General features: G+C 40.4%; 1 protein-coding gene across 1 annotated transcript; it reads right to left on the bottom strand.

Annotated features, from left to right (window-relative positions):
* Positions 1 to 299: 299 nt before the first annotated feature.
* dmgdh (dimethylglycine dehydrogenase) lies at positions 300 to 22,568 on the bottom strand. Its single transcript, XM_058618124.1, has 16 exons — positions 22,355 to 22,568; positions 20,905 to 21,073; positions 18,562 to 18,660; positions 18,296 to 18,460; positions 17,849 to 18,053; positions 9,399 to 9,647; positions 9,113 to 9,311; positions 7,498 to 7,667; positions 7,244 to 7,397; positions 5,262 to 5,427; positions 3,741 to 3,871; positions 2,782 to 2,999; positions 2,266 to 2,423; positions 1,916 to 1,975; positions 1,212 to 1,346; positions 300 to 1,100 (listed from the first exon to the last, which is right to left on the bottom strand). The coding sequence occupies exons 1-16, from the start codon at positions 22,477 to 22,479 to the stop codon at positions 888 to 890; spliced, it is 2,616 nt and encodes an 871-aa protein (XP_058474107.1). The 5' UTR covers positions 22,480 to 22,568; the 3' UTR covers positions 300 to 887.

Raw genomic sequence — 22,568 nt, forward strand, 5'->3', positions numbered from 1 at the left:
GTCCATGACCCGTGATCAACATATTAATTGATACATACAGTATAAGGCTAAAGGCGGCAACAAACACCTCGTATCACAAATTTACAAAGCCCCACAAAATCCAAAAACTCTTACATCATATTGTATTAAACAGAAATGGGAGGAGTCTGGCCTAGAAATATCTTACAGATGGTTTACAAAAAGTAAACTGTGTAATTTATTAATTCACTCAAACCTTTATTTAACAGACAATGTCTTGTTGAAATAAAGATGGAGTTTCTGGGAAAAAGACGCCATGACGGGACAAAATTACAAAGCAATAGAATAGAAAGCCTTTATTGTCATCGCACAGGAACAGTAAATGCTTCAAGTAGGAGGAAGTGGGGAGACGGACAGGATGGAGGAGGGAGGAGGGAGTCGCAAGACAGTGTGTGCATTGCTTTAATTATCAAGGTATGAATGTACACCAATTTATATACATAATGAGCTGATTTTGAAGTTTGCAAACATTCTGTTTCTTTAGGCTATTTGTATTTTATTTTTGTCACAGTGCTCCTGTAACAATGAAATGTGCCGCAATTTGAGCAACAAGTGGATTTCCCTCGCCCCTCAAAACAAATTCACCTGTAAACCATGGAATTACAATAAAAAATGTAATTACTCTTCCAACATTTTAAGACACTGTGGCACAAAGGCATCATGCAGCAGTTTGTGTTACTGTAAAAGGCCATTGTTTAGCCACTCTGAACCGTCACATGGTTGGTGTTCCGCAGGACACGGCACTGACTGCACATGATTCGTTTCCCTTCACACCTTTAACCCATCACCCTCTCACACTCTCATTCATAATTCACAGTGGCATCGTTCTTTATTCGCCGGTGACAAACTGATCCAGGACCAGTTGCTGCTTATGCTTTACTCTTTGCTTTCTTCTGCAGCCGGGTCCTTGTGGGCTCGGTGAGGACTAAGGGTTCCTGGATGACCATGGCCGGGTATTTCCTCCCCAGCAGTTCCACCTCCACCTTCTGGCCCACAGAACACAGCTCCAGGGGCAGGTATGCAAACGCCAGGCTCTGCTGGCTGCTGTAGCTGTAGGCTCCGGACGTCGTGTTGCCGACCACCTGGAGACAAACATGATGGACGGCAGCTGAGTTACAGTGGCCTGGAAATAACCCACCACAGCAGCACGTGTTGAACAGAGGACATTAGTGAGGGCTTCAATTGACACTGACCTTGCCATTGAGCCAGACAGTCTCATTGCCCTCTGGATCAATGTTGTCTGTATCTACTGCGATGTAGGACAGCTTCCTCTTCAGGCCTTTGGCTTTAATCTCCTGAAGCGCCGCTTTGCCGATGAAGTCAGCCGGCTGGACACACACACACACACACAGTTAGAGATATATCACTGAGTATTTTTGAAAAATTTACACAGTGCCAAGTTTGCGAAAGCATTGTTGTCCACTTGGTTACACAAAAGCCCTTTGTTAAGTGCTGTCTAAGGGAAGCACTCAGTTTTGTACTGTTGGAGAAACCCCCCCCACACACACACACACAGGGAGAACATGCAAACAGTAGTACAACCCTTCAAAATCATAGCACTAGATATTCGGTCGCCTCTACACAGCAGCTTCAGCTGTGGGTCAGAAACGCTGCACTTGACCACACCTTAGCCTCACTCCCCGTCTAAAAGTGGAGATGCATTCAAGAACAGACGGCTAAAAATGGAGAGGAAGTTGAAGACAGACATGCAGGTTAAAAAAATACTCTTCTCCTAGACTGGGAAGAAAAATAGAGAAGTTTGACATTTGCAAACTCACAAAACACACAAGCAGCGTGCAAGCATCCCGGACCGGGATTCGAACCAGTGACCTTTATCTCAATGCGTCCAATTCAACCGAGTTCATGCCCAACTCCAAAAACAAGACCAGTGGTTTACCTTGTTTAGTTTGATGAAATAATCCAGGCCGGCCTCCAGAGGATTGGTGTCACAGTTCATCTGTAAAGATCAACAAGTTTCCGCCTGTGACACATTGCATTTTCCTAACAGTTGTTTGTGTGTTTGGACTTCCAAGAAAACATATCTTTGTGAGGACATTTGGAGCTTGTGGGAAATTTGACAACTTTAAATTGCCTTTTTCAGAGTTAGGATGTGGTTTTAGGGTTAGTCGTGATGACTAAGGTTAGAGTAAGGGGCTAGAACATGCATTATGTCTATGATGTGTCCTCACTGAGATATAAAAAGAAGTAAGCATGTGTTTGTGTGTGTGTGTGTGTGTGTGTGCTTACCTCAGCTCCCCAGCCTCTAAAGCCTTTCTCCAATCTGAGGGAGGCTATCGCGTAGGTGCCAAAATTATCAATGCCTTCATCTTTTCCTGCTTCCATCATGGCCTCGTACACAGCTGCCATGTTCTTCTGGTCAATGTACAGTTCCCAGCCGAGCTCACCTGTACAAGCACACAACACATATGGTATACTGTGAATGCTGGGGCGGCCCATCCATAGAGATCCATACAGTCTGGGACTATTGTGTGAAATCTGCATTCAAATGTAGGTTCAAAATGTTTCCTGTTCCTTTGGGGCAACAAAGAAAGTTAGAAGTTATAAGTGGCACACACTCCAATTTTGCACCCAGATAACCGGATATAAACATCTTGATATGATGTTCTTGTGGCGCAGGACCCTGGACACACGTCTTCTCCACAGCAGGTGAGACAGGTGATGGCTGAGTCAATCACGTCTTTGTGTGTGTCTCAAGGAACAACAGTTTCTGGGACCTAAGTTGTCCGACGGCGCACTTATTACCGGTGTAGGAAATTCGGATGGCGCGGAGAGGAATGCCGCCAAGCTTGATGGACTTGCAGTGAAGGAATTTGAATCCTGCGTCGCTCATGTCCTCGTCGGTCAGTTTCTGGAGGACTTTGCGCGAGTTTGGACCTGCGATTCCCAGCACGCCGATTTCATCCGTCACGTTGCTGATGTCGACATCATATCCGCCATCTGCGGCCTCTGCCTCGATCCACCTAGAGTTTGAAACACAAGCATAACAAAGACATTTTAATATAACATCATTTTAGCATCTCCCTTTTCTTAACTTCTAACATGTTTCAGCATAATTCAAGACAACTAAATGCATTATATCTTCTATTAGAGTCAAGTTGTCTTGGGCTGACTGGTCCCTCCTGACCAGACTGGATGTTCAGTGTCATTTGAGTTCATTTTGAGTCTTCAAAATCCTATACTTTGTGTAGTCTAACCCTGTCACCACTAGAGGTCACTAGATAGCATCAAACCTTCCTCATTCGCCCTGAGCTGTGGTCAAAGCCTCGGTTAGAGTGAAGGAATGGACATGAATGGTTTAATCTTCTGCCTTCCGATTGGAGCAAATGGAGAGGCGTCGCGTCAACAGCTGCTCGGAGGTTTTAGGTTCCTGCAGTAACTTATTCAGCACAGCAATACTATGTGTGTGTGTGTTTGCTTCACTGTCGCACACACACAACACTATGTTCCATGTGCAAGATGTTGATAGGACACTTAAAACTGGCAGGGCCCCATACGTCTATGCACAAAGTCAGTGAATCTATTGTAAAAGCAGTATGGCTTGGCATATGACAACATATTACAGTATTTTCCATCCAACACATGGATTTGGACAAGTGTTTGTGTTTGTGTACACCTGAGGACACAAAAGCCCTAGATTTGAGCTCACTTTTGACCTCGACCTACTCCTGAGGGAAAAATCACTGGCTCTTAGCTGCTCTCACCTGAGGTCATGTAGTTCTGACCCCGAGCCAGTGATGAGCAGGAACTCTCCGGGTGTCAGCTGGGTGATGGTGACCTCAGCAAAAACCTTCCCAGTGGGCGTCAACATGTGGCTGATATTAGTCAGGCCCACCTAAAAAAGACACACAGGTAAAAAGACACCGAGTCAGAGAGAGGATGGATTTAAGTGATGGACGTCGAACTATCAGCAGTGTTGTGCGTGAGCAGGTGGTAAGGTGGTAAAAAGGCAGGGGTGAGTCCACAGATTTTTGGGGATCCGGGGCAAGAGGGGACTAAAAGCTGTTGATCGTTATTCATTATACATGTTCCTTTTTTGGGGGTAATACTGAACTAAATCAATCACAAATCAAGTTATATACGTGAGGTAAAATATGGGCTTACACCACATGACCTCTCCATCGGTACAGCATGACTGCTGCTAGCTGTACAGAATTTTACGCCTGTTAAAGACAGTTTATTTTGACCTAAAAAGAGCTTTAAAAATCATTCTAAAAAGATCACACTACAAGGGAACGCTACCTTCTTACTAAAAGAACAGAACAAATGAATGAGACCTGTAAACTTATAATGATTATTTTCATTACCTAATCATCTAAACATGATGTCATTGCTGTTACCTGACCATAGCCAATCATAAACATTGAAGCAGATCAGTGCTGTGTCAGCATTTGTTCACTCTCAGACTGTCTGACAGGTGTTTGGCATGGGATGAAGTGACTGACAGGACCATGTGCAGCCTCTTAAGGTTGTACTGTGCAGTTTATGTCCAGTCTCCAGCTGGATCAAACCTGTCATAACTCGATCACACTTTTAGCGATATGCCACTGGTGATGCAGCCTTTAAACCAAAAAAAAGCTAAATAATAAAGTAAATCAAATAATAAAAGATAAATAAATAAAATAAAGCTTTTCTGACCAACTCCTCTGAACGTGGGGGTCGGTAATTCTTTAGGGAATTTGTGGACAGACAACTCGGCGACATCTCTACCACCTTTTAATCACATCGCTTCTCCCTGTTGTGTCATATCCATGTGCCTAACTTTAGCCTAAAGGGGCTACAGTTAGGGATAGCAGCTGAAACAATTGTTGGCTACAAATTATCTGCTTTATTGTTATACAGCAATGATTTATACATATAAAGCAGATGTGGTCACGACTGGTCTTAATTTAAAATTCAAAGTTTATGTCTGAGAAAAACAAAAGTCTGAGAGGAGTCAGGAACTTTGTACCAAACAAATCAATTAAAAAAACAACAATAACTTGAAGCAGCTCACTAAAAGATTAAATAACCCAACATGAACATTGCAAATTTACCCTGTCGTAAGTATTTTCTTATCATGTCATCTGATTATTTTGGTGCTGTAAACTTCAGTTTTAAATGGTTAACGATCATCTAATTACTAGAACTAGTTCAATTTAATCTGCAAGCACACATCCTGCATCCCGAAGCAGTTGACCTCTAACCCCAACATTCACGGGCACTTCAGCACATCGGGTCTCTACCTTCGGCATGGTGTTAGCAAAGAGGCGGTCCAGCAGCTTCAGTGAGTCCTTCCCCTTCACAATGAACTTGCCAAAAGGAGTCAGATCGATCACTCCCACCTTCTCCATGATCAGCTTACACTCTCTACCAACGGGTCCAAACCAGTTTGTGCGACGGAAACTGGGCCTAGGAACGAGCACAATGTGTGGATCTTTAGATCTCATTCCAAATTTCAAATGAGTAACAAGGACAAAAGCAGCAAGCATTTGGTGAGTGGACTGTATGTGTGTTTGCATTTATTCTTGAAGGCATCTTGAAGCTCCTCCTCTGAGCAGAGTAAACTGAGGACCATGCAAGACATGATGAATTTTGCCAGATTCGCTGAATGCATCTTGTCATCTGCTCCTCATCGCATCTCAATAACGCCATGAACCCCACATGACTCTCACGCACTGGTGGAACGATGCGCCCAATGACACAAGGTCAGCTGACTCTGTGATTTTCTGAGGTCATAATCAGAGTCATTTTACAAATTACATCCGTCAAGGAGTTGGTTTTGGACATTATTCGTCTGTTTGCCTGTCGGTTTGTGTTCAGCATTACTTAAAAAAGTAAAGATGGATTTTGTTGACATTTTCTGAGGATGGAGGTTATGGTCCAAGGAAGACATTAGTTATTTTGTTAGGTCACCACTAAATTAGGGCTAGGTTTAAGGGAACTCAAATGAGTCCTTAAATGTAAGACCTCCAAAACATGTGTAAAAAGATTTGTTTTCCATGTTCTTTAATATTACGACAACTTAAACATAACTAAGGTTGTTGTTGATTAATGTAATACATTTTTTGCAGATATTTGATCATCATGAAGCAAAGTCTCATTTAACATTTTACCTGGCACTGGCGCAACATCCACAGTTACTATAATGATTCATTAAAGGAACATGGATCCAATCAATGTCAACCTGCTCAAAAGGCTTCCCAAATCATCCTGTGCATATCCCAAGTTTCATGTCAATCCATGTTATTGAGATATGTTTAAGTGTGAACCAGCCCTACAGCCATTTAAAATGTTGGAAATGGCATTATATAGCAAGATTATGACCGCTGCATTTGTACTGGTAAGAAACTCATCTCAAGCAGTTTTTAATGAAAATTCAGATGAGACGTTCTCACTGCAGTTACTAACAAGTTCATTTCTGCTCCATTTCTGTCTGTTTTACATCCGTCCAGTCACTACTCTACATACCTCCGTGCATCCTTTGTGCTGGCATGGACGTTACGCAATACTTCCTCTTGAGGGCAGTGCCGAGTGCCAAGTTGCACGCATCAACAAACACGGTGACCACTGAAGAGGTTATTTTATTGTGCCTGATCCGAAATAGACTGAAACGCAAGCGGATTTTGCGGCGGAGGAGCGAAAGTAAGTCATCCCATTAATGGGGAATATTATTCTGTGTTTCCACATGTCTACCACAATGTTTGACAACTCGCCTCTCTGGCAACTTTCGGCCTCGAATTAAACATCCCACAGTGTTGGTTCTGAGTGCTATTTACACATCTAAATGGTGCAGTGTGAAGTAAGAGGCGACTGTTTGGTCTTCAATCATGTCTTTCTGCACAGACTCAGCATTTATGTATATTTATGTTATTAATAATAATAATAATAATAATAATAATATACAGTATATGCATGCATTTAGAGTTCCTGCTGTTGACTGACTATTGTTGCTTCCTTCTTTATGCATTGGTATTCAAGAGCCACCACTGCATTATCCTTCTCTCATAGCAGTGAAGGAAAAAAAACAGGAAGGTGGATGTGGTGTGGATCTAGAGCAGGAATCTGAGTGATCTGGCTGGAGGACAGCAATGGCAATTAAAGTGAAAGCAGTTACATAACAAAAGCCAAAACATCTTGTTCAAATTTCTAAATGTTGGCTATATTCAGGTCTGAAATACTTGCACATGCAGTTTCTCAACAAAAGAGACTCATGATGAGGCATTACTTGTATCCAGTGTCATCTCCAGGTTTGTGGAACCAGTGTGGCTGTTCCCAGCCAGTATGAAAGCCCATGGAGCCTTTGTCTTTCAGCAGCTCGTAAACGCCACTTGTTCGGCTGGTTGGGCGGCCGGCAAAGCGCTCCTCTTTGGGGTAACCGACTGCAGGGCAGCACAGAGTTAAGCAGTTTTTTGTTTTTTTTCAATGTAACTGAAGAAGTTTTAACCCAATGAATGAGAGATCATCTTACATCGACCTTACCCACGTTGTTGAAGCCGTAGGATTCTCGGGCTTTGGCACACATGAAAGGCACATCCGCCCATCTGCCATAGCGGTTGGGGTCACACTCGATCAGGTCGTAGGGAGGCTCTCCATTCCTGATCCAGTCACTGAGGAATTTGCCAATACCACCAGCGTGGATAACACCGTACCTGAACACACAAGGGACAAGATTGGAATGTAACCGTTTTAAAAAAAAATGAACGAAACAAAATAAATGCTAAATACAAAGTAGCATTTAAAAAAACATTTTTTTTTGGGGGGGGGGGGGGGGGGGGGTGACCAAAAAATTAGCAGATCTTATTTCCCCAGCCTTTCAGCAAATACAAAATCTCTCCTCTTCAAAATGATAACTTCGAAAAAATCTGATTCCATGTGTACTCGTGTGGCCCACTCGCTCGGTCAGACAGAACCATTGTATAACAAGGACTCAGAAGCTTTTAAATTAGGGTCAATATCCTAGGGTTAACATAACCCCTCCTCAATCGCTGTAATGATTAAAAAAAAAAAAAAAAAAAAAAAGCTTAGAACACTTTATCACCGTTTATTTTTACGTTATTATTTTGTACAAACACTGACAAACCGCCACATTTGCGGACTTTGGTCCCACATAAAATGTATTGGCCAGAATATGTGAGGAGAAGATAGAACTAACTCCTCCAATGGACACGGACTCATGCACGCTTTTGCTGTGACCACAGCAGGTGAACGTCGCTTCTGTGCATGTTTGTTGAACAAGGGAGTTTAACAATATGTTCGTGTTCTCTACAAATACTGACGAACAACGACGTTTGAGGACTTTGGTCCCCACTTAAGTACACACTTAAGTGGGGACCAAAGTCCACACGTTCCTCCAGTAGACACACCCCTGCATTTTTCTTTGGGGAGACAAAGTCACAAGAGAATTTTTTTATCACCCTAAACAAACTTCATTTGTCTCATTTTTCAAACCTTGTCAATAAAAGAAGAAGCTTTATATTGTGCACACTTGTCACAGTACAAATTGTGCGCGGTTCCCCATTAAAAAAGCTTGGAAAACACGGATTTAACTTTACCTTCTGCATGTCACAATAAGTCACTTTCTTTTATTCTTTATTTCTTTTATCTGCGAGTAATGAAAAACAACATTCTTAGTGGTACACCACCGTAGTTCCCTGATACACTCTGCACTCTCACCATTAGGGCCGGGTCATACTTACTTACCGCATTCCACATCCACGAATAGCTGCTTCACATTTCTGCATTCTTGTACATGCCCGTAGTTCTGATCGTACTAAAACGAGGGCCCATGTCAAATGAAGCATTCCACACATGCAGAATTAATCTCACGTTCCCATTGAGTCGTGGTGATTCCTCACCAGGAGTTCGTCTCCTTGTATTCTTTAAATGCTATGTGTTGAACATGCCACCAACCGTTGTGCATGGAGCATGTGCAGCTGGTGCATACACTCTGCGTGGAGTCGTGGTAAGGTTTGGTGCTGACCACCACAAAAAAGGGGATCACACAGACCTCTGTGGACACTCCGATGCATAAAGCCTGACCCATGCTTTAGATGTCACTAATTCTTACACACTAGACCTTAAGTCCCACACATACCCAAAGCCAATAGCATTCCAGTAGTTGCGAACTCCCTGTTGTGGTCCCACCATGGGCAGCAGGTCAGGGGTGTATGTGATTGGTCCAGACACGATGTTGATAATGTCCGCTTTCTTCAGCACGGGGACCATGTCCATGGCCATCTCCACATGCTCCATTATCCTGTCAAGGTCCGACTCAAACAGCTCTTTACCAAAGCCTGCAGCGGAACACACAATGGAAGGATACGTTAACATGTAAACGACAGGTACTAAATCCAAAAGAGTGGACACAGCTTAATCCAGACCTGGAGGAACACCGTCTCGGACCCAGGAGTCCTGAAGCACCATCTTCTCCATCTGTTCATATGGGCCAAACAGCAGACCGTCTCTCTCCTGACGCAAGTAGTAAGAGCCCTCCAAGTCTCTGATGACCGCCAGTTCCTTTTTCAGAGCCTTCACCTCTGGAACTGTTGCGGTCACTACGTACTGGTGATGCACAGGGATGGTTGGGTGTTCGTACCCAATCATCTGACCCACTTCCCTGGCCCAGAATCCTGAAAACAAACACAAGTGGGATCAACTACGGCAGCACTCTCTGTGGTGGGCATGCATCACTTGGTAAATTTAGACAAACACATTCAGTTTAAATATGTCAACAATGGGTAAAGAGTAGCTTACATATGAGTGTTTAGATGTAAACAAGCGGAAAACAAAATTAGTATTGATGTTTTCATCTCACTCACAGCAGTTTCCCATGACTCTGACTTAAAAGAGAGAGCAGAAAGGCCGAAGTTCCATCCCCGGCTCCTCCTGTGTGTGCTAAAATGTCATTGGGCAAGACACTGAACCCAAAAAACCCTTTTGGTAGTGTGTGCTGCATATACAGTAGATGTGGCTGTATGAATGGGTGCATAGCCAAACTGTAGCTTAAAGAGTTTTTGCCAGCGTGGCACCAAGGCAAAGCAGCAAAGGCAGTTGTTATGCTTTATGGTTCATGCTTTAGCTCAGTATAGAAAAGTAGCAGACATATGTGCATGAGTGGTTACCGGCAGACTTTCGCATATAACCTTGAGCAAGTTTCCATGGTTACCATCTTCTACGATGTCTCTATTGACAAAAACAATGGCGAACAACCAACTGGAGTATTGGGACTCGATGTGTGTGTGCAGATTTGTCCACATGAGGATGACGGAATATCTGCACAGAGGGCAGAAACCCAGCCCTGACATCTCTGACTTTTGGTCAAATTATATTGAAATAATACATCTACTGCAAACTAGACAAGACCTATGTACCAACAGATTAGAAGTATGTACACGTTCAGACTACCAGCATCAAGATATACAGCACTCAGACAGATGGACAAACTCTCACAGAAATATTGTCGTGTCAGCCACAGGAAAAGACTTTGAAGGGCGGTGACCACAAGAATTCTCCCCATTACCATCTTTGCGTTTCAAGGACGGCACAAAAGTAAAAGGGCAAAAGGGCAGATAAACTACAACCAAATGTTGCCCAAAGGCACAGCGTCAAAGCACATTTTATTTGTTTGTGACCAAACAGGATATTATTCAGGTGCACAGTATAAGACAGTATCTTGCCATGGGGTTTGGCTTTAAGAAACAGTAAATCCTCTCACGTGCAGCTGCAAAATGAGGCTGAAATAAAAGTCAGCTGACAGAAATATTGACAAGAATAACAACATTGGGATGGTTCACTTCAAGTTAATGTCATTCTCTCTCTTTTTCAGTTTTCTTTTAGCTCTGTTTGGGTCTCTACTATGTTCAGCAGGTTCACTAAGAGGGAATGAAAACATGTACGTGTATCTAAAATACAAAGCTAATGAGAGCAGCTACAAAAACAGAAAGAAAAAGAAAGCAATAAGCTGAAATATGCTCAAATATCCCACATAACTGAGTTGCTTCATCCTCATCTATCTGCACCAACACAAGCCAGAAATCCCAGCATCATATTTCACACAACATCTTGGCTTCAACTGCCATTTCCATTCTGTTATCCAAACTAAATATTTCAAAATGAGGTCAAGCTTATCTTTCCCTGCCTTAGTCAACAACACGAGGAAAAATTCAGAAGAAAGAAGAATCCAGATGATGGCAAATGCTAACGGTCATTAAACACCCCTACCAACCAACTAACCAGTCAACAAAATATCAAATAAAATACATCTCACCAATCTTAATATCTTACAGACTTCTATCTTGGGCCACATTCTTTGTGCTGTACATGCTGCTCCATCGTTTTGCAGATGATAACCAGAATTATGTTAGCAAAGATCCTTTTCAGTCCCTAATAAATTGTATAACTGATATTTAATCCTGGATGGAATTAAATTCCCTGAATTTAAATGAAAACAAGAGAGAAATTGTTGTTTTTGGACGAGTAGAAAACTGTGTCCACGCACTTTAACTAATTTTGCCTGTTCTTCTGCCAGAAATCTTGGCGTGATTTTTGACAGCTCCTGGACAAAACTGGACAAACAGATCGGGGGGGTTTCTAGTTACATCTCTTGACAAAGATAAAACCCTACCTCTTCGACAAAGTCTTTGAGAGCGTTATTCATGTACTTTACTACTACTTTTAAGACTGGACAACTGTAATTCTCAATTTCTCATTTTGTTTATTGCTTGTTTTTAAGGTTTTAAATGGGCTGGCCTCAACTTAAATGTGTGATTTGATACACCTCCAGACTCCTGACAGAGTAACGAGATCCTCCAAACAGTTGCTCCTGGATGTTCCTACAACAAGATACAAAAGCAGCAGTGACTGAGCCTTTTCAGTGCCTGGAATAAAGTCTACCTTCTCACGTGAGAACAGCCCAGACGCTAGAAACCTTTAAGTCCCTCCGGAAAACACACCTCTTTTGCTGGACATCTGGACAGCAGACTTGACTATTGTCATGTATTTATTCCCAAAGAAAACCACTGACAGACTTCAGCTCATCCAGAACGTCCCCTAAACTTTGGAACACACTACTCATAGATATCAGTGAAGATAGCTCACTAGACATCTTTAAAAGAAGACTTAAAACTCTAGCCTTCAACTGGCTCCTTTTTAATCCACCATGTGTGTTTTTTATTTGCATTTTTAGTTTATTTTAAAGTTAAAACAGCGTTTTTACTTTTTTACTTTAGACTTTTTCTTGTGTTGTGTTTTATTGTTGTATTTGCTTTTTAATTTTATTCTCCTTTTATTGTGAAGCACTTTGAGCTGCAATCCTTCAATATAAATTATTATTGTTATTATCATCATCTTGCCTTTTTCTATGGTGCTGCCTCTTTATTATTTTATTTTATTTCAAAATGTTGGCTTTTTGATTTGTTTTTACCCGTGTGTTTGTTGTGCCTGTGAAAGCACCTTGGCCAACTAGGGTTGCTTTAAATGCTATATAAATAAAAGTTGACATTAACATTCCTTGGTGTGGCCGCACTGTTCCATTATACAGTTCTAGCATGGCTTGGCTTGGCTTGGCTTGACTCGAGAGGAAGAGACGGGAATAGAATATATAGCATAAGCTGTTTGGTATACTAATGTCCACAGTGCAAATAGTGTGTTCTGAATCTATAAGTAGGCATTTGAACGCAACAAAAATCAATACAGGCATGTGCCAATTTAGCCCCTGTGACCAGAGTCACCTGGACCATGAGGACCTGTTAATCAATACTGCTTATCTTCAGCTGTGTGTTGCAAGAGCAATGTGTATACATAACAGTGTTCCACGAAAACAACCTCAATTCAAAGTTTAAATGCACTCTTCTTGATATACTTTAGAGTATTATGCATTCTATTAAAATGAACCTTATGTCCATTTATATCCAGGCTGTGTAATATAAGCTCCACGTGTGACCTTTGTCCCACAGTGAAGGACGGGGTGGGGATGCATAAACACCACATCTTGGTGAAGGCGAGCAGTTCAGGAGCACATGTTTACAGCTGCCTGCACACTGGGCCCATTCACTCGCTTGTACTGGAATAGTGCACCGAGTCAACAAGTGCAGTCAAAATGAAACAAACTCTGAATTCCTGCTGCTTCTCAAACTGTGGGATGTGTACCGCCAGTGGTACGCGGGCTTCCTCTGTTGGTACTTGGAGGAAAATCAGAAATACTGCTCTACTGTATAAACTAGAGTATGTGATCGAAACAAATGAAAAATTATAATGAATTAAATAATAATAATAATAATAATAATAATAATAATAATAATAATTAAGCACCTTTCTTTTACAACTTTGTCACTGTGCTGTTAAAGTGAGTTAAGTCACAATATACATTACATTAAGTTAATGTTCTGTATATTGTATTTATGTTACAGTAGCGGGGGTTTTATGTTATTGTAACTTTTTTTTCCCCGTTGTCTCTGACTACCAAACTAAGTAATAAAATAAATAAATTACAGAATTTTAAGAAACCTCAACATGGCAAATCTACCTTTATAGTGGGACAAAGAAACCAGATTTAAGAAGATGAAATCACAAGACTTTCTTTTATCTTTAAACAATCAAAAAAAATGATTAATCGGTTATTAAAACAAGTTAAACGTTACTCGTCCATATATAATATAAGTTGATCTGCTATAGAGTTAAGGGTGTTGAATGATGTGGTGGAGGTTGGGAATCATTAACCTTAACAATAAATAAAGAGCATTTAAACACTGATGATAAAATGTACTGATTTGCAGTTGCCTTCCCATTCTAAGAATGATGACCTTTGACCTTTTCTTAGGCTCTGTGGATCTGGATGAAGCTCTGTTTTAATTGGTGATGGAGAATGTGGAACTATACGAGGGCCAAGAAAGAGAAGAGTCCAACTACAGATTGTTGCTTGGGGAGTTTTGTGGGTTTTAAAAATGGCATCTGAGCACAATGCATTCGCTTCTTGCTGCTTTACCACGGCAACAATTAAATCACTGGCACAAACTCCACATAGAGACAAAAACAAACCATGCGCATATCAGAATAATCATTTCTCAGGGTGCGCTATGTGACAATTACCCATTCTCTTGAGAGTCTGGTGTCTAATATCTGTAGCATTTGAATTTTTCCACTCACGTTGAGTTATAATCACTGCCTTCTTGCCACATTTGTGTATAATCCTGACAACACAGAGCATTTCTACTGCTTTTTTCCATTAAGGCTGTGGGTTTATTCGTCTTTTTACGTGTTGTTGAGTCAAATTGTTTATTCATATTATACCCCATTTTTAGTAGTGATATAAAGTAGCAATAATTGTGCAGACGTCAGAAAATAGAGCGTTTTTCTTTTTGCTCAGGTGTGTTTGTATAGTTGGTGAAAATATATTTTTTTTTATCAGATTGCCTGGGTTGTGCTGAAAAAAAAAGGATATAAGACACTCTATATTGCACATTCTTATAACCTCTGTATATACTGTATGTTTTAACATAGTAATGGAAAAAAGCAGCCAAAATGCTCTGCGTTCTAAGGGTTAATGTGGACTAAATATTTCAATAATAGATAGTTGTGAACATCACAGTGTTATTATTGGTTTAGTAAAACATACAGACACACGCCTCATATGGATAAATCGAGTATTGGCACTTCACTTCACAAACTTACAAGCAAACAAACACACGTGTGTCGCCTAAAAAAAAAACCAACCAACAGATCAACTGCAAACTCGTTGACATTAGTTTCAGGCGTGAGACGAGAGCGACGTAAAAAGCGAGTGTCGGGAGGAGTGCATGTGCTGCTGCCTAAAGATTGGAGGAAATTGACAGTGATGGCCAGCTTGGATTGGCTATCAGGTGCAAGAGAGGGCAAAGGGTCAGCGGAGCCCCCACACCGTAACTGGCTTCAACCAGAGAACAGAATGTGCAGATTCAGGGAGAAAAAGTGGAGCAGCGACATATGAATGAGCCGTTTGATACACGGGTGTTTTAATGATGGCGTTTTACAGTCAAGTGTGACGTGACATTTGCACTGCGGACACCATCAAAGCACTGTTTTTGCACAACATGTAGGTTTAAGACGAAATCACTCGTCAAGTATACAAATCGCCCGACTGTACATGTATGTGTTGCTGTTTTTCATTACTGCAGAATGAGCTTTTTATATTTATATCAGGAGCCCTTTGACAAATGTAAGTTCAATTTTGGTGCCAAGTGAAGTCTACACACTGCGACTTCAGAGCACAGAGAAAGCCATTTGATACCCACTATGTGTCACTACTACTTCGACTACTATATACCCTGTGTATATATATATATATATATATATATATATATATATATATATATATATATATACAGTATATACACACATACATACCAGAGGACACCAACAGGCAGACCAAATATCATCCTATAACATTCTGACTGTGACATGCACGACAAATCATCTCACACCCACAAGAGATGACGGGAGGAAGAATCAGACGAAATAAAATCAGAGAAAAGTAACTAAACTGCTTTCAAAAAGAGAGAAAAGTCTCAGCAAAGTTTGAGTTCTTAATCAGGACTGACTCTTTAGATCCATTTATTTCTCCTTAAAAATATAGAATTGCAACATTATTATTGCATTATACTTTCTTTGATTGTATATGAATACATTAAATGTATATATATAAATATATATATATATAAATATATGTATACATTTTATGACATTTAGTTCTTTTGTTTTTTGTCTTAACCTAATTTGCCTTGATATTGTTCCTGATACTTCTTTAATCTTTATGTTTAAAAAGTACTTGGCAATAAAAACTGATTCTGATAGTGATTACTGTCGACACACGGCAGAAGACATTGATCCCTGGATCTTTGGCGGAACTATTGTTGTTCTCTCTTTATATCACCGTTTTATCTGCTCCTTCCTCCTGGAACACGATTAACCTGAACTGAACTGAAAAATCTTTTTAAATGTTTTTAAATGAACTGAAACAAAGGGCTGTAGATGTGTTGCCTAACTGCACTTTATTGATTTTTATTGAATAATTAGATGATTATGTTATTATATATATCACGGTTGTATATTTTCAGTAGATTGTGTACATTTTAAGTCATTTAATTCAAGTATATCTGATATGATTTATTATGTTGTGTATCTGTGCCCTAACCTACAGTGTACACACTGCTGCCTGTCTTGGACAGGACATGTATTATTTTATTGTTTTACATATATTTCCTAATTATCTGGCTTGGTATATCATTTGCCATTGCACCTGTAAATAAAAACAATTAAGCGTTATACAATATCTTCTACAGTGGGTGAGGTGGGGGGGCTGCAGAGACTAAAGCAAACACTTGAAAAGCAACAGCAAGTGTCAACAAATTCCCCCTAGAACTGGTCTGACCCGGTTCAAGCCAAGCCGCTCTTTTCTCTGAACTCGGCGAGCAGTGGTCAGTGTGGGCAAAGGTCTCCTGCTGCTGCTGTATAATAACAAGATAACGTGTTTTATAGAGCAGTGACTTTGGGATGTCCAGGTCAGACAAGAGACTTGTGTCACTCACTCGTTATTGGATCAGAATGATCACATGAAAATCAAATCAACGCGTGCTATTGATTATAAATATTCTTGAATCAGGATTTGTCATTTTCAGGCGTTTCTCAATGGATTCTTTTTCAGCTAATCTCTCAGATGATTGTGTGGGTTTATGTTTGTTTTTAAATAATCATATATTTTTTTATTTTCTTACATTACAGTAATCTAATGTAAGTGTCCATGAGTAGCACAGTAGTCGCCTGAGCGGGCAAACAAATGTATACAAATACAAAGGATTAGAAACTAATAATAAATTATTATTATTATTATTATTATTATTATTATTATTATTAATAATAATAATAATAATAATAATAATAGTAATACAAATTAAAAACTCAATCAAAACACAATGATTTAAAGCAACAACAAATCAAATAGCACCTTCCCTCAGGATGACCCCTCAGCAAATAATCCATGAGAGGCCAACAATTATAATATATAACCGTTTCATTTCTGTTTAATTTGGCACTAAATGTCCTTGTACCACTGCATAAGTTTTATATATGAACTATCAATGAGTTTAACTGATACAATGTGTGAATGTAATGCATGAAAATCGCAGGACAAACAGGTTAATTTTGGGTTCAACTCCAGACAGGGTCATATTATTATTCAATAAGCTGAAAAATATGTTCCAATAGAGTGATAATTGATCAAATTGAATCATACTATATGGTCATTATAGCAATGGTGGCCTACAACTTATGTTCTAGGGGGTGGGAATCACACGGTACCTCACGATACACGGTCCACGATACCAATAATATCACAATACAACCATTCTGTGATAATCAATATCCTGCAAGACAATCATAAAGCGATGCATCACGACTGAAGAAAACTAATTGTCCGTAAAAAGTTAAAAGTGCAGGATTTCTCGACTTATTCACAACATAGAGGACGAAGTGCATAAAGTCTATGTGTTGAACGTAGCTGGAGCATCTCTTAACGTAGCTTTCTACACTATTATCCCGCCGTAAACTCTTTTGTTCTTCAGCCAGGTAACTTACGCACCAAGTTCCCTTCATTCATTAGAGCAGTGTCACCTCAAGGAAGCATGAAGTAGCAACAGCCAGTGAGCAAAACTGGCAGGGACTTCCTTAATTTGTTCATTCCAATATCGATATTTGCCCTGGAGCATTGATTATCGTATAGCATGAGGACCCCTAATATGTACACACCCAAAAGAGAAAAGCTCTATCAGTGTACAGGATTTGCCCCCGATGAACTACAAACCTGCAGAGTTGACGATCCGATTGGCACGGATTGTTCCATGAGGAGTCTCCACGTCCCACTTGCCATCAGCGGTTGGTTTGAGGGCAGTGACGGGGGCAGGGTTGTAGATCTGTGCGCCGTACATACGAGCCCCCGCAGCCAGAGCCATAGTCAGAGAGTACGGGTCAATGTGGCCGTCTTCAGGGGTGTACAGACCTGCCAGCACCTAGAATTACACAGAAGGGTACAAGTTACACTCAATATCATTTCCTGATTGTCAATACGTAAAAGTAAAAGACTGAATTTTAGCCGTAATTGCAGCCTCACCGGTCCTTGGGTCATTTGGTAATATATTTTATTGATTATCAGAGTCTGAAAGACCTTTTATTTTGAAAAAACGCAAAAAAAAACAAACAAACAAAAAAAAACTGTAGCTTACAAGCCAATCTGTCAATAATTCATACACACCTTGTCTACGTTGACCAGAGGGAAAAGCTCTTGGACTCTTTCAGGTCCGATCATGGACTGTGGCGTCACGTGCCAGTGCGTGCGGGTCATCTGGTATCTCATCTCATCCACGCGAGCCGCCGTCGAGGCAATACGGACACTGCCCGGCTGGTGAAAGCCCACCGCCTGCAGAGAAGGACAACGTGACACAACAATATTAGCGCACAACACGTGGCCACACCCTCTCTTCACATCCGAGTCCCGGCAGACGAGCGAAAGCGTCTCACCTGTCCAGTTTCAGCCTCCAGACTCTCGTACAGTTTAATGCTGTCATAGTGGACTTTCTTGAGGTTGATGCCGGGGTGGTAATATGTTGTCAAACCAGCCTGAAATGCAGAAAACACAACTTACCATGGTGACGATGATGCACAATATTATTGCACAAGGCACTGAAAAAAGCAATGATAATAATTCTGTATGAATTATTATCTGTGTGGATCTGATCTGTGATGGAATAAAGCTTATTTGTTTCTATTTTTTGTGATTTTTGTATCTTTTACCACCAAGTTAAACTTTAAACTTTGGTTAAATTTTATATTGTCCTTTCACCATAGCCCACATTGTCCCTTTTTGTTTTTGCTCCATTTTGTACTCTACCGACTACTGAAGGAAACATTATCTGGGTCTTTGCTGATGAATTCTCCACAGTTTGTCTCCTCCAAACCTGATATTATTCCTACGTTGTACACTTTTAACATAAGCAGCTAGAACTGACCATAACAAATAATGAGAGTCTGGTTTTTAACTTTAACCTTTAGAGCTTCAGTCCAAAATCTGTCCTGCAGCTGTGAAATGTCTTCAGCGTTGGCTGTGTCCAGGTATTTCCAAGTACAATGACTGACTCCAACAGTTTCTTCCTGGTCCATATAATTCACTCTCTTTATCGTGTTGCAGTCATTGTGAAGAGTAAGAGTAAGCCTTGCCTTTAAATTCACTTCCCTATAATTCATGCTGTTCACCTTCACCATTCACATCACCGTAGAGTGTAAGTTTTGGTAATTTTTTTGGTTTTATCATTCGACCATAAACAACGTAATCGTATTTTTCTGCTGAGTCTGTCGAGCAAAACTATCAGACCTGACCGAGGGAGCATTTGTGTGTATACAGCAGCAGCAGCGCAGGGGCAGGCGGGCACAAGAAGCCTCAACAAGCAGCTGTTTAAGAGCAAAAGAATTCACTTCTGAAACTTTTTGTGGGCGCTTCACACAATGAAGTCTGTCCTGACAAGAAATTAATAACTTCCTGTGTGCAGCAGGTGACACGGGACATGGAGCTGATACCTTAAATTAATGGTTTCCATCTAAAAGAATTGTGTTTAAAAGTAACCAGTGTACTAACTTCAAAATTCTTTATATTTATATTTCTAGCTTTGACTTTTACTCCACTACATTTCCTCTAACTATATTTAGTAAGTGTCTTGCTCAAGGACACAGACCAGCCGAGCCAGGAATTGAACCCACAACCTTCCAGTTGAAAGACAACTCACCCTACCACTGAGCTACCATGGCTCAATCCTAACAACTTTTGATATTTAGGAACAGTAAATGTCATATACTTTAAGACTTTTACTTCATTAATACTATAAAAAGTGACTTCAACTTCTACCCAAGTCATTTTCTGGTAACATACTTGTGAAAGTAAAGCACTAAAGTTTTACCATGTGGTAATAGTGTCACAGTGAAGCGCCTGTGACTGCATGAGGGCCAGTGCAGAGGGGAAAGTGGGTCAAGACGTGGTTGTAAACACATTCACTAAATGAGACAATTGAGGAACAAACAGCACATGCTCTGATTTCCTAGTACACCAGCTGTCAGATCACACATTAATAACATGACCAGAAAGTCAAAGTACATACACTCACATCGCACTGATATTTATCAAGAAATTAAAATCAATCTATGGAATGTAAAGTGCTATCACTCCAGCTTCTTAATTTAGGGAAGATGGTCGTGATTGTGTGAGAGAAAATGAATAAATTCAACTACCGGACAATTCCAAATACTTAATTTCTTTATATATAGCCTTTACATTGTTATAATACAACCATAGTCTGTGTATAAAAGTGGACAAAGCCTTCAAGTTAGTTAGTTAGCCAAGGTAGGAGGACAGAAGTAGCAATTAGACACCAAGGGGTGCAAAAAAGAAATACATTTGAATGAAGGTCTATGGGAAAAGTCTCAATCACTCGTTTCAGCTCGTCTTCAATAGAAAACAATGTCAATTTTGCGGGAAATAAATGATAAAGCAATACACATGAGTGGACACCGGTGTGATTTACAGCTGGTATCATCCAGTACGTGCCAATACTTGATGACAATATATATATATATACAGTATATATATATACATAAATATCTCACTTATGTAAACTGTTTTGTGCATTTTTCTACAACAATCCAAACTTTTACAGTGAAAAATCAACAGATGAAGAAAATTACCTAGAGATAAATCAATTAATCAGTATCATACTGGACACAGATAGGTTATTTTGCCCCGGTGGGAAACCGCTGTGGGAAGAATAGTGCATTATGTTGTTAAAAAAGAAAAAAAGTAGACTTCAGTTGACATACAGCGTGCCAGGTGGATCCAGCTGTCAGCTCGCTCTTCTCCAGCAGCACCACGTCTTTCATGCCCCCTTTGGCCAGGTGATATGCCAGGCTGACCCCCACGCACCCACCGCCGATGACGACGGTCTCTGCCGTGTCCTTCCACCGCTTTCCCAGGACTGACGATGCATTCCTGAAGGAACAAAGGAACGTTTTTTTGGTTTTTAAAGGGTTTGTTTTCATTGATTATATTTAAAATGTGGCAATAAATTAGAGAAAAATTAAACAAAGAATTCCAAAATATACAGTTTACTATCATTTCTGAATGGGAAATGCATTAGGAAAATTTAAAATGTAAATGTCGGTTTAAAATATAACAGTCAATTCAGTGTGAGAGGAACATTGGTAGTTGATAAACCAAAGATACAAGTCACTGCATTGTCTCTCTGTCAGTCAGGTGGCTCAAACTGTGGCACACCTTAAATACTGAAATAAATAGAAAGGAAAGAGTGATTTAACCTTGCAAAACAGACACAATCAGATGGCTCTTGCCATAACCATGTTGTTGTTATATATAAGATTTTGTAAGTTAGGTAATGTGTATTATAGGTGAATACATCTAAATGTATTTTAACATCCAGCAGACACACTGTGTATGTTTTTATAAATACTAAATATACTCAGTTTCAAGGAACTCTTCCTTTACTTTCTTGTTGTTCAGTCACGACGATGACAAAACAATTCAAATGGATGAACCTGACGACAGTAAACGCTGTGTTTCATCACAGTGCGGTTGTATAATTGAGAATTTTAGGTTGTCACAAATAAATGCAACAGTGGTTTTCTATAGTCATCGAGACTAGAAATGCACTATATAAACAGACCATTTACCAGTTACCATTTGACATCCTGTTACCATCCAACACAACCATTTCCTCATCGATTAAGTTAAGCCACTAATTATGACATGATCAAGAAGTTCTAATTTGATAATGTGCAAGCGACACTTTGAGCCCTTGCTGTTAGAACTTAAAAGAACGATTAAAAAAAAAAAAAATCTATAAAATGGGCAACACTCATGTGTGACCATGAAAACCTGTGATAAGGCATTTTATAAAAAAACAAAAACACGTTATACTGTCTATGTACATATATATGGGTGGAAAATGTATGGTAATGAGATTGTATCTGTGTCTTTTTACATTGTGCCATTGTTGCAACAGTGTCCACTGACTGTTAAAGTGTAAAAACTGTCTGAATCAAACGAGTCAGTCACATATTTAACGCACGTGCGTGCGTAAAGCTGCGCAGCTGACGATGGATCCACGCAGCTGCGCAGCTTTACGCACGCACGTGCAAGCACTTTAAGAGGGATTTTAAAAAAGAATCATATTTGTCATGAATAGTTCTCAATAAATGCTCATCTGCCACGTGACTCGCTTTGTGAATAAATGTCAACGGTGCCATTGCCAACCTGTCTTCGGCGCGTTTTCTCGCAGTGCAGCAGATGGTCCTCAGTGGCAGCCGCGCGGTCCCTCGACACGCAGCCACGTCTCTGCGCAGCTGCACTTTGATTACGTTTAAAATGCGAGACATCATTAAATAATAACTCGCGACATGCGTGGGTCCCGGAGCGTGAGCGACACGGCACTGCGCAGTGCGGGCACAAATATCGCACTCTGACAGGG

This window comes from Solea solea, chromosome 19 (genome assembly GCF_958295425.1).
Source record: "Solea solea chromosome 19, fSolSol10.1, whole genome shotgun sequence".
NCBI classification, from domain to species: domain Eukaryota; kingdom Metazoa; phylum Chordata; class Actinopteri; order Pleuronectiformes; family Soleidae; genus Solea; species Solea solea.

Coding starts and splice junctions, on each gene's coding strand:
- dmgdh (XM_058618124.1), bottom strand. CDS start 22,479: ATGATGTCTCGCATTTTAAACGTAATCAAAGTGCAGCTGCGCAGAGAC. Junction 18,461..18,561: donor TGGAGGCTGAAACTGGACAG/GTGAGACGCTTT, acceptor CCTTCTCTGCAG/GCGGTGGGCTTTCACCAGCC. Junction 3,000..3,740: donor TCAGAACTACATGACCTCAG/GTGAGAGCAGCT, acceptor TTCAAACTCTAG/GTGGATCGAGGCAGAGGCCG.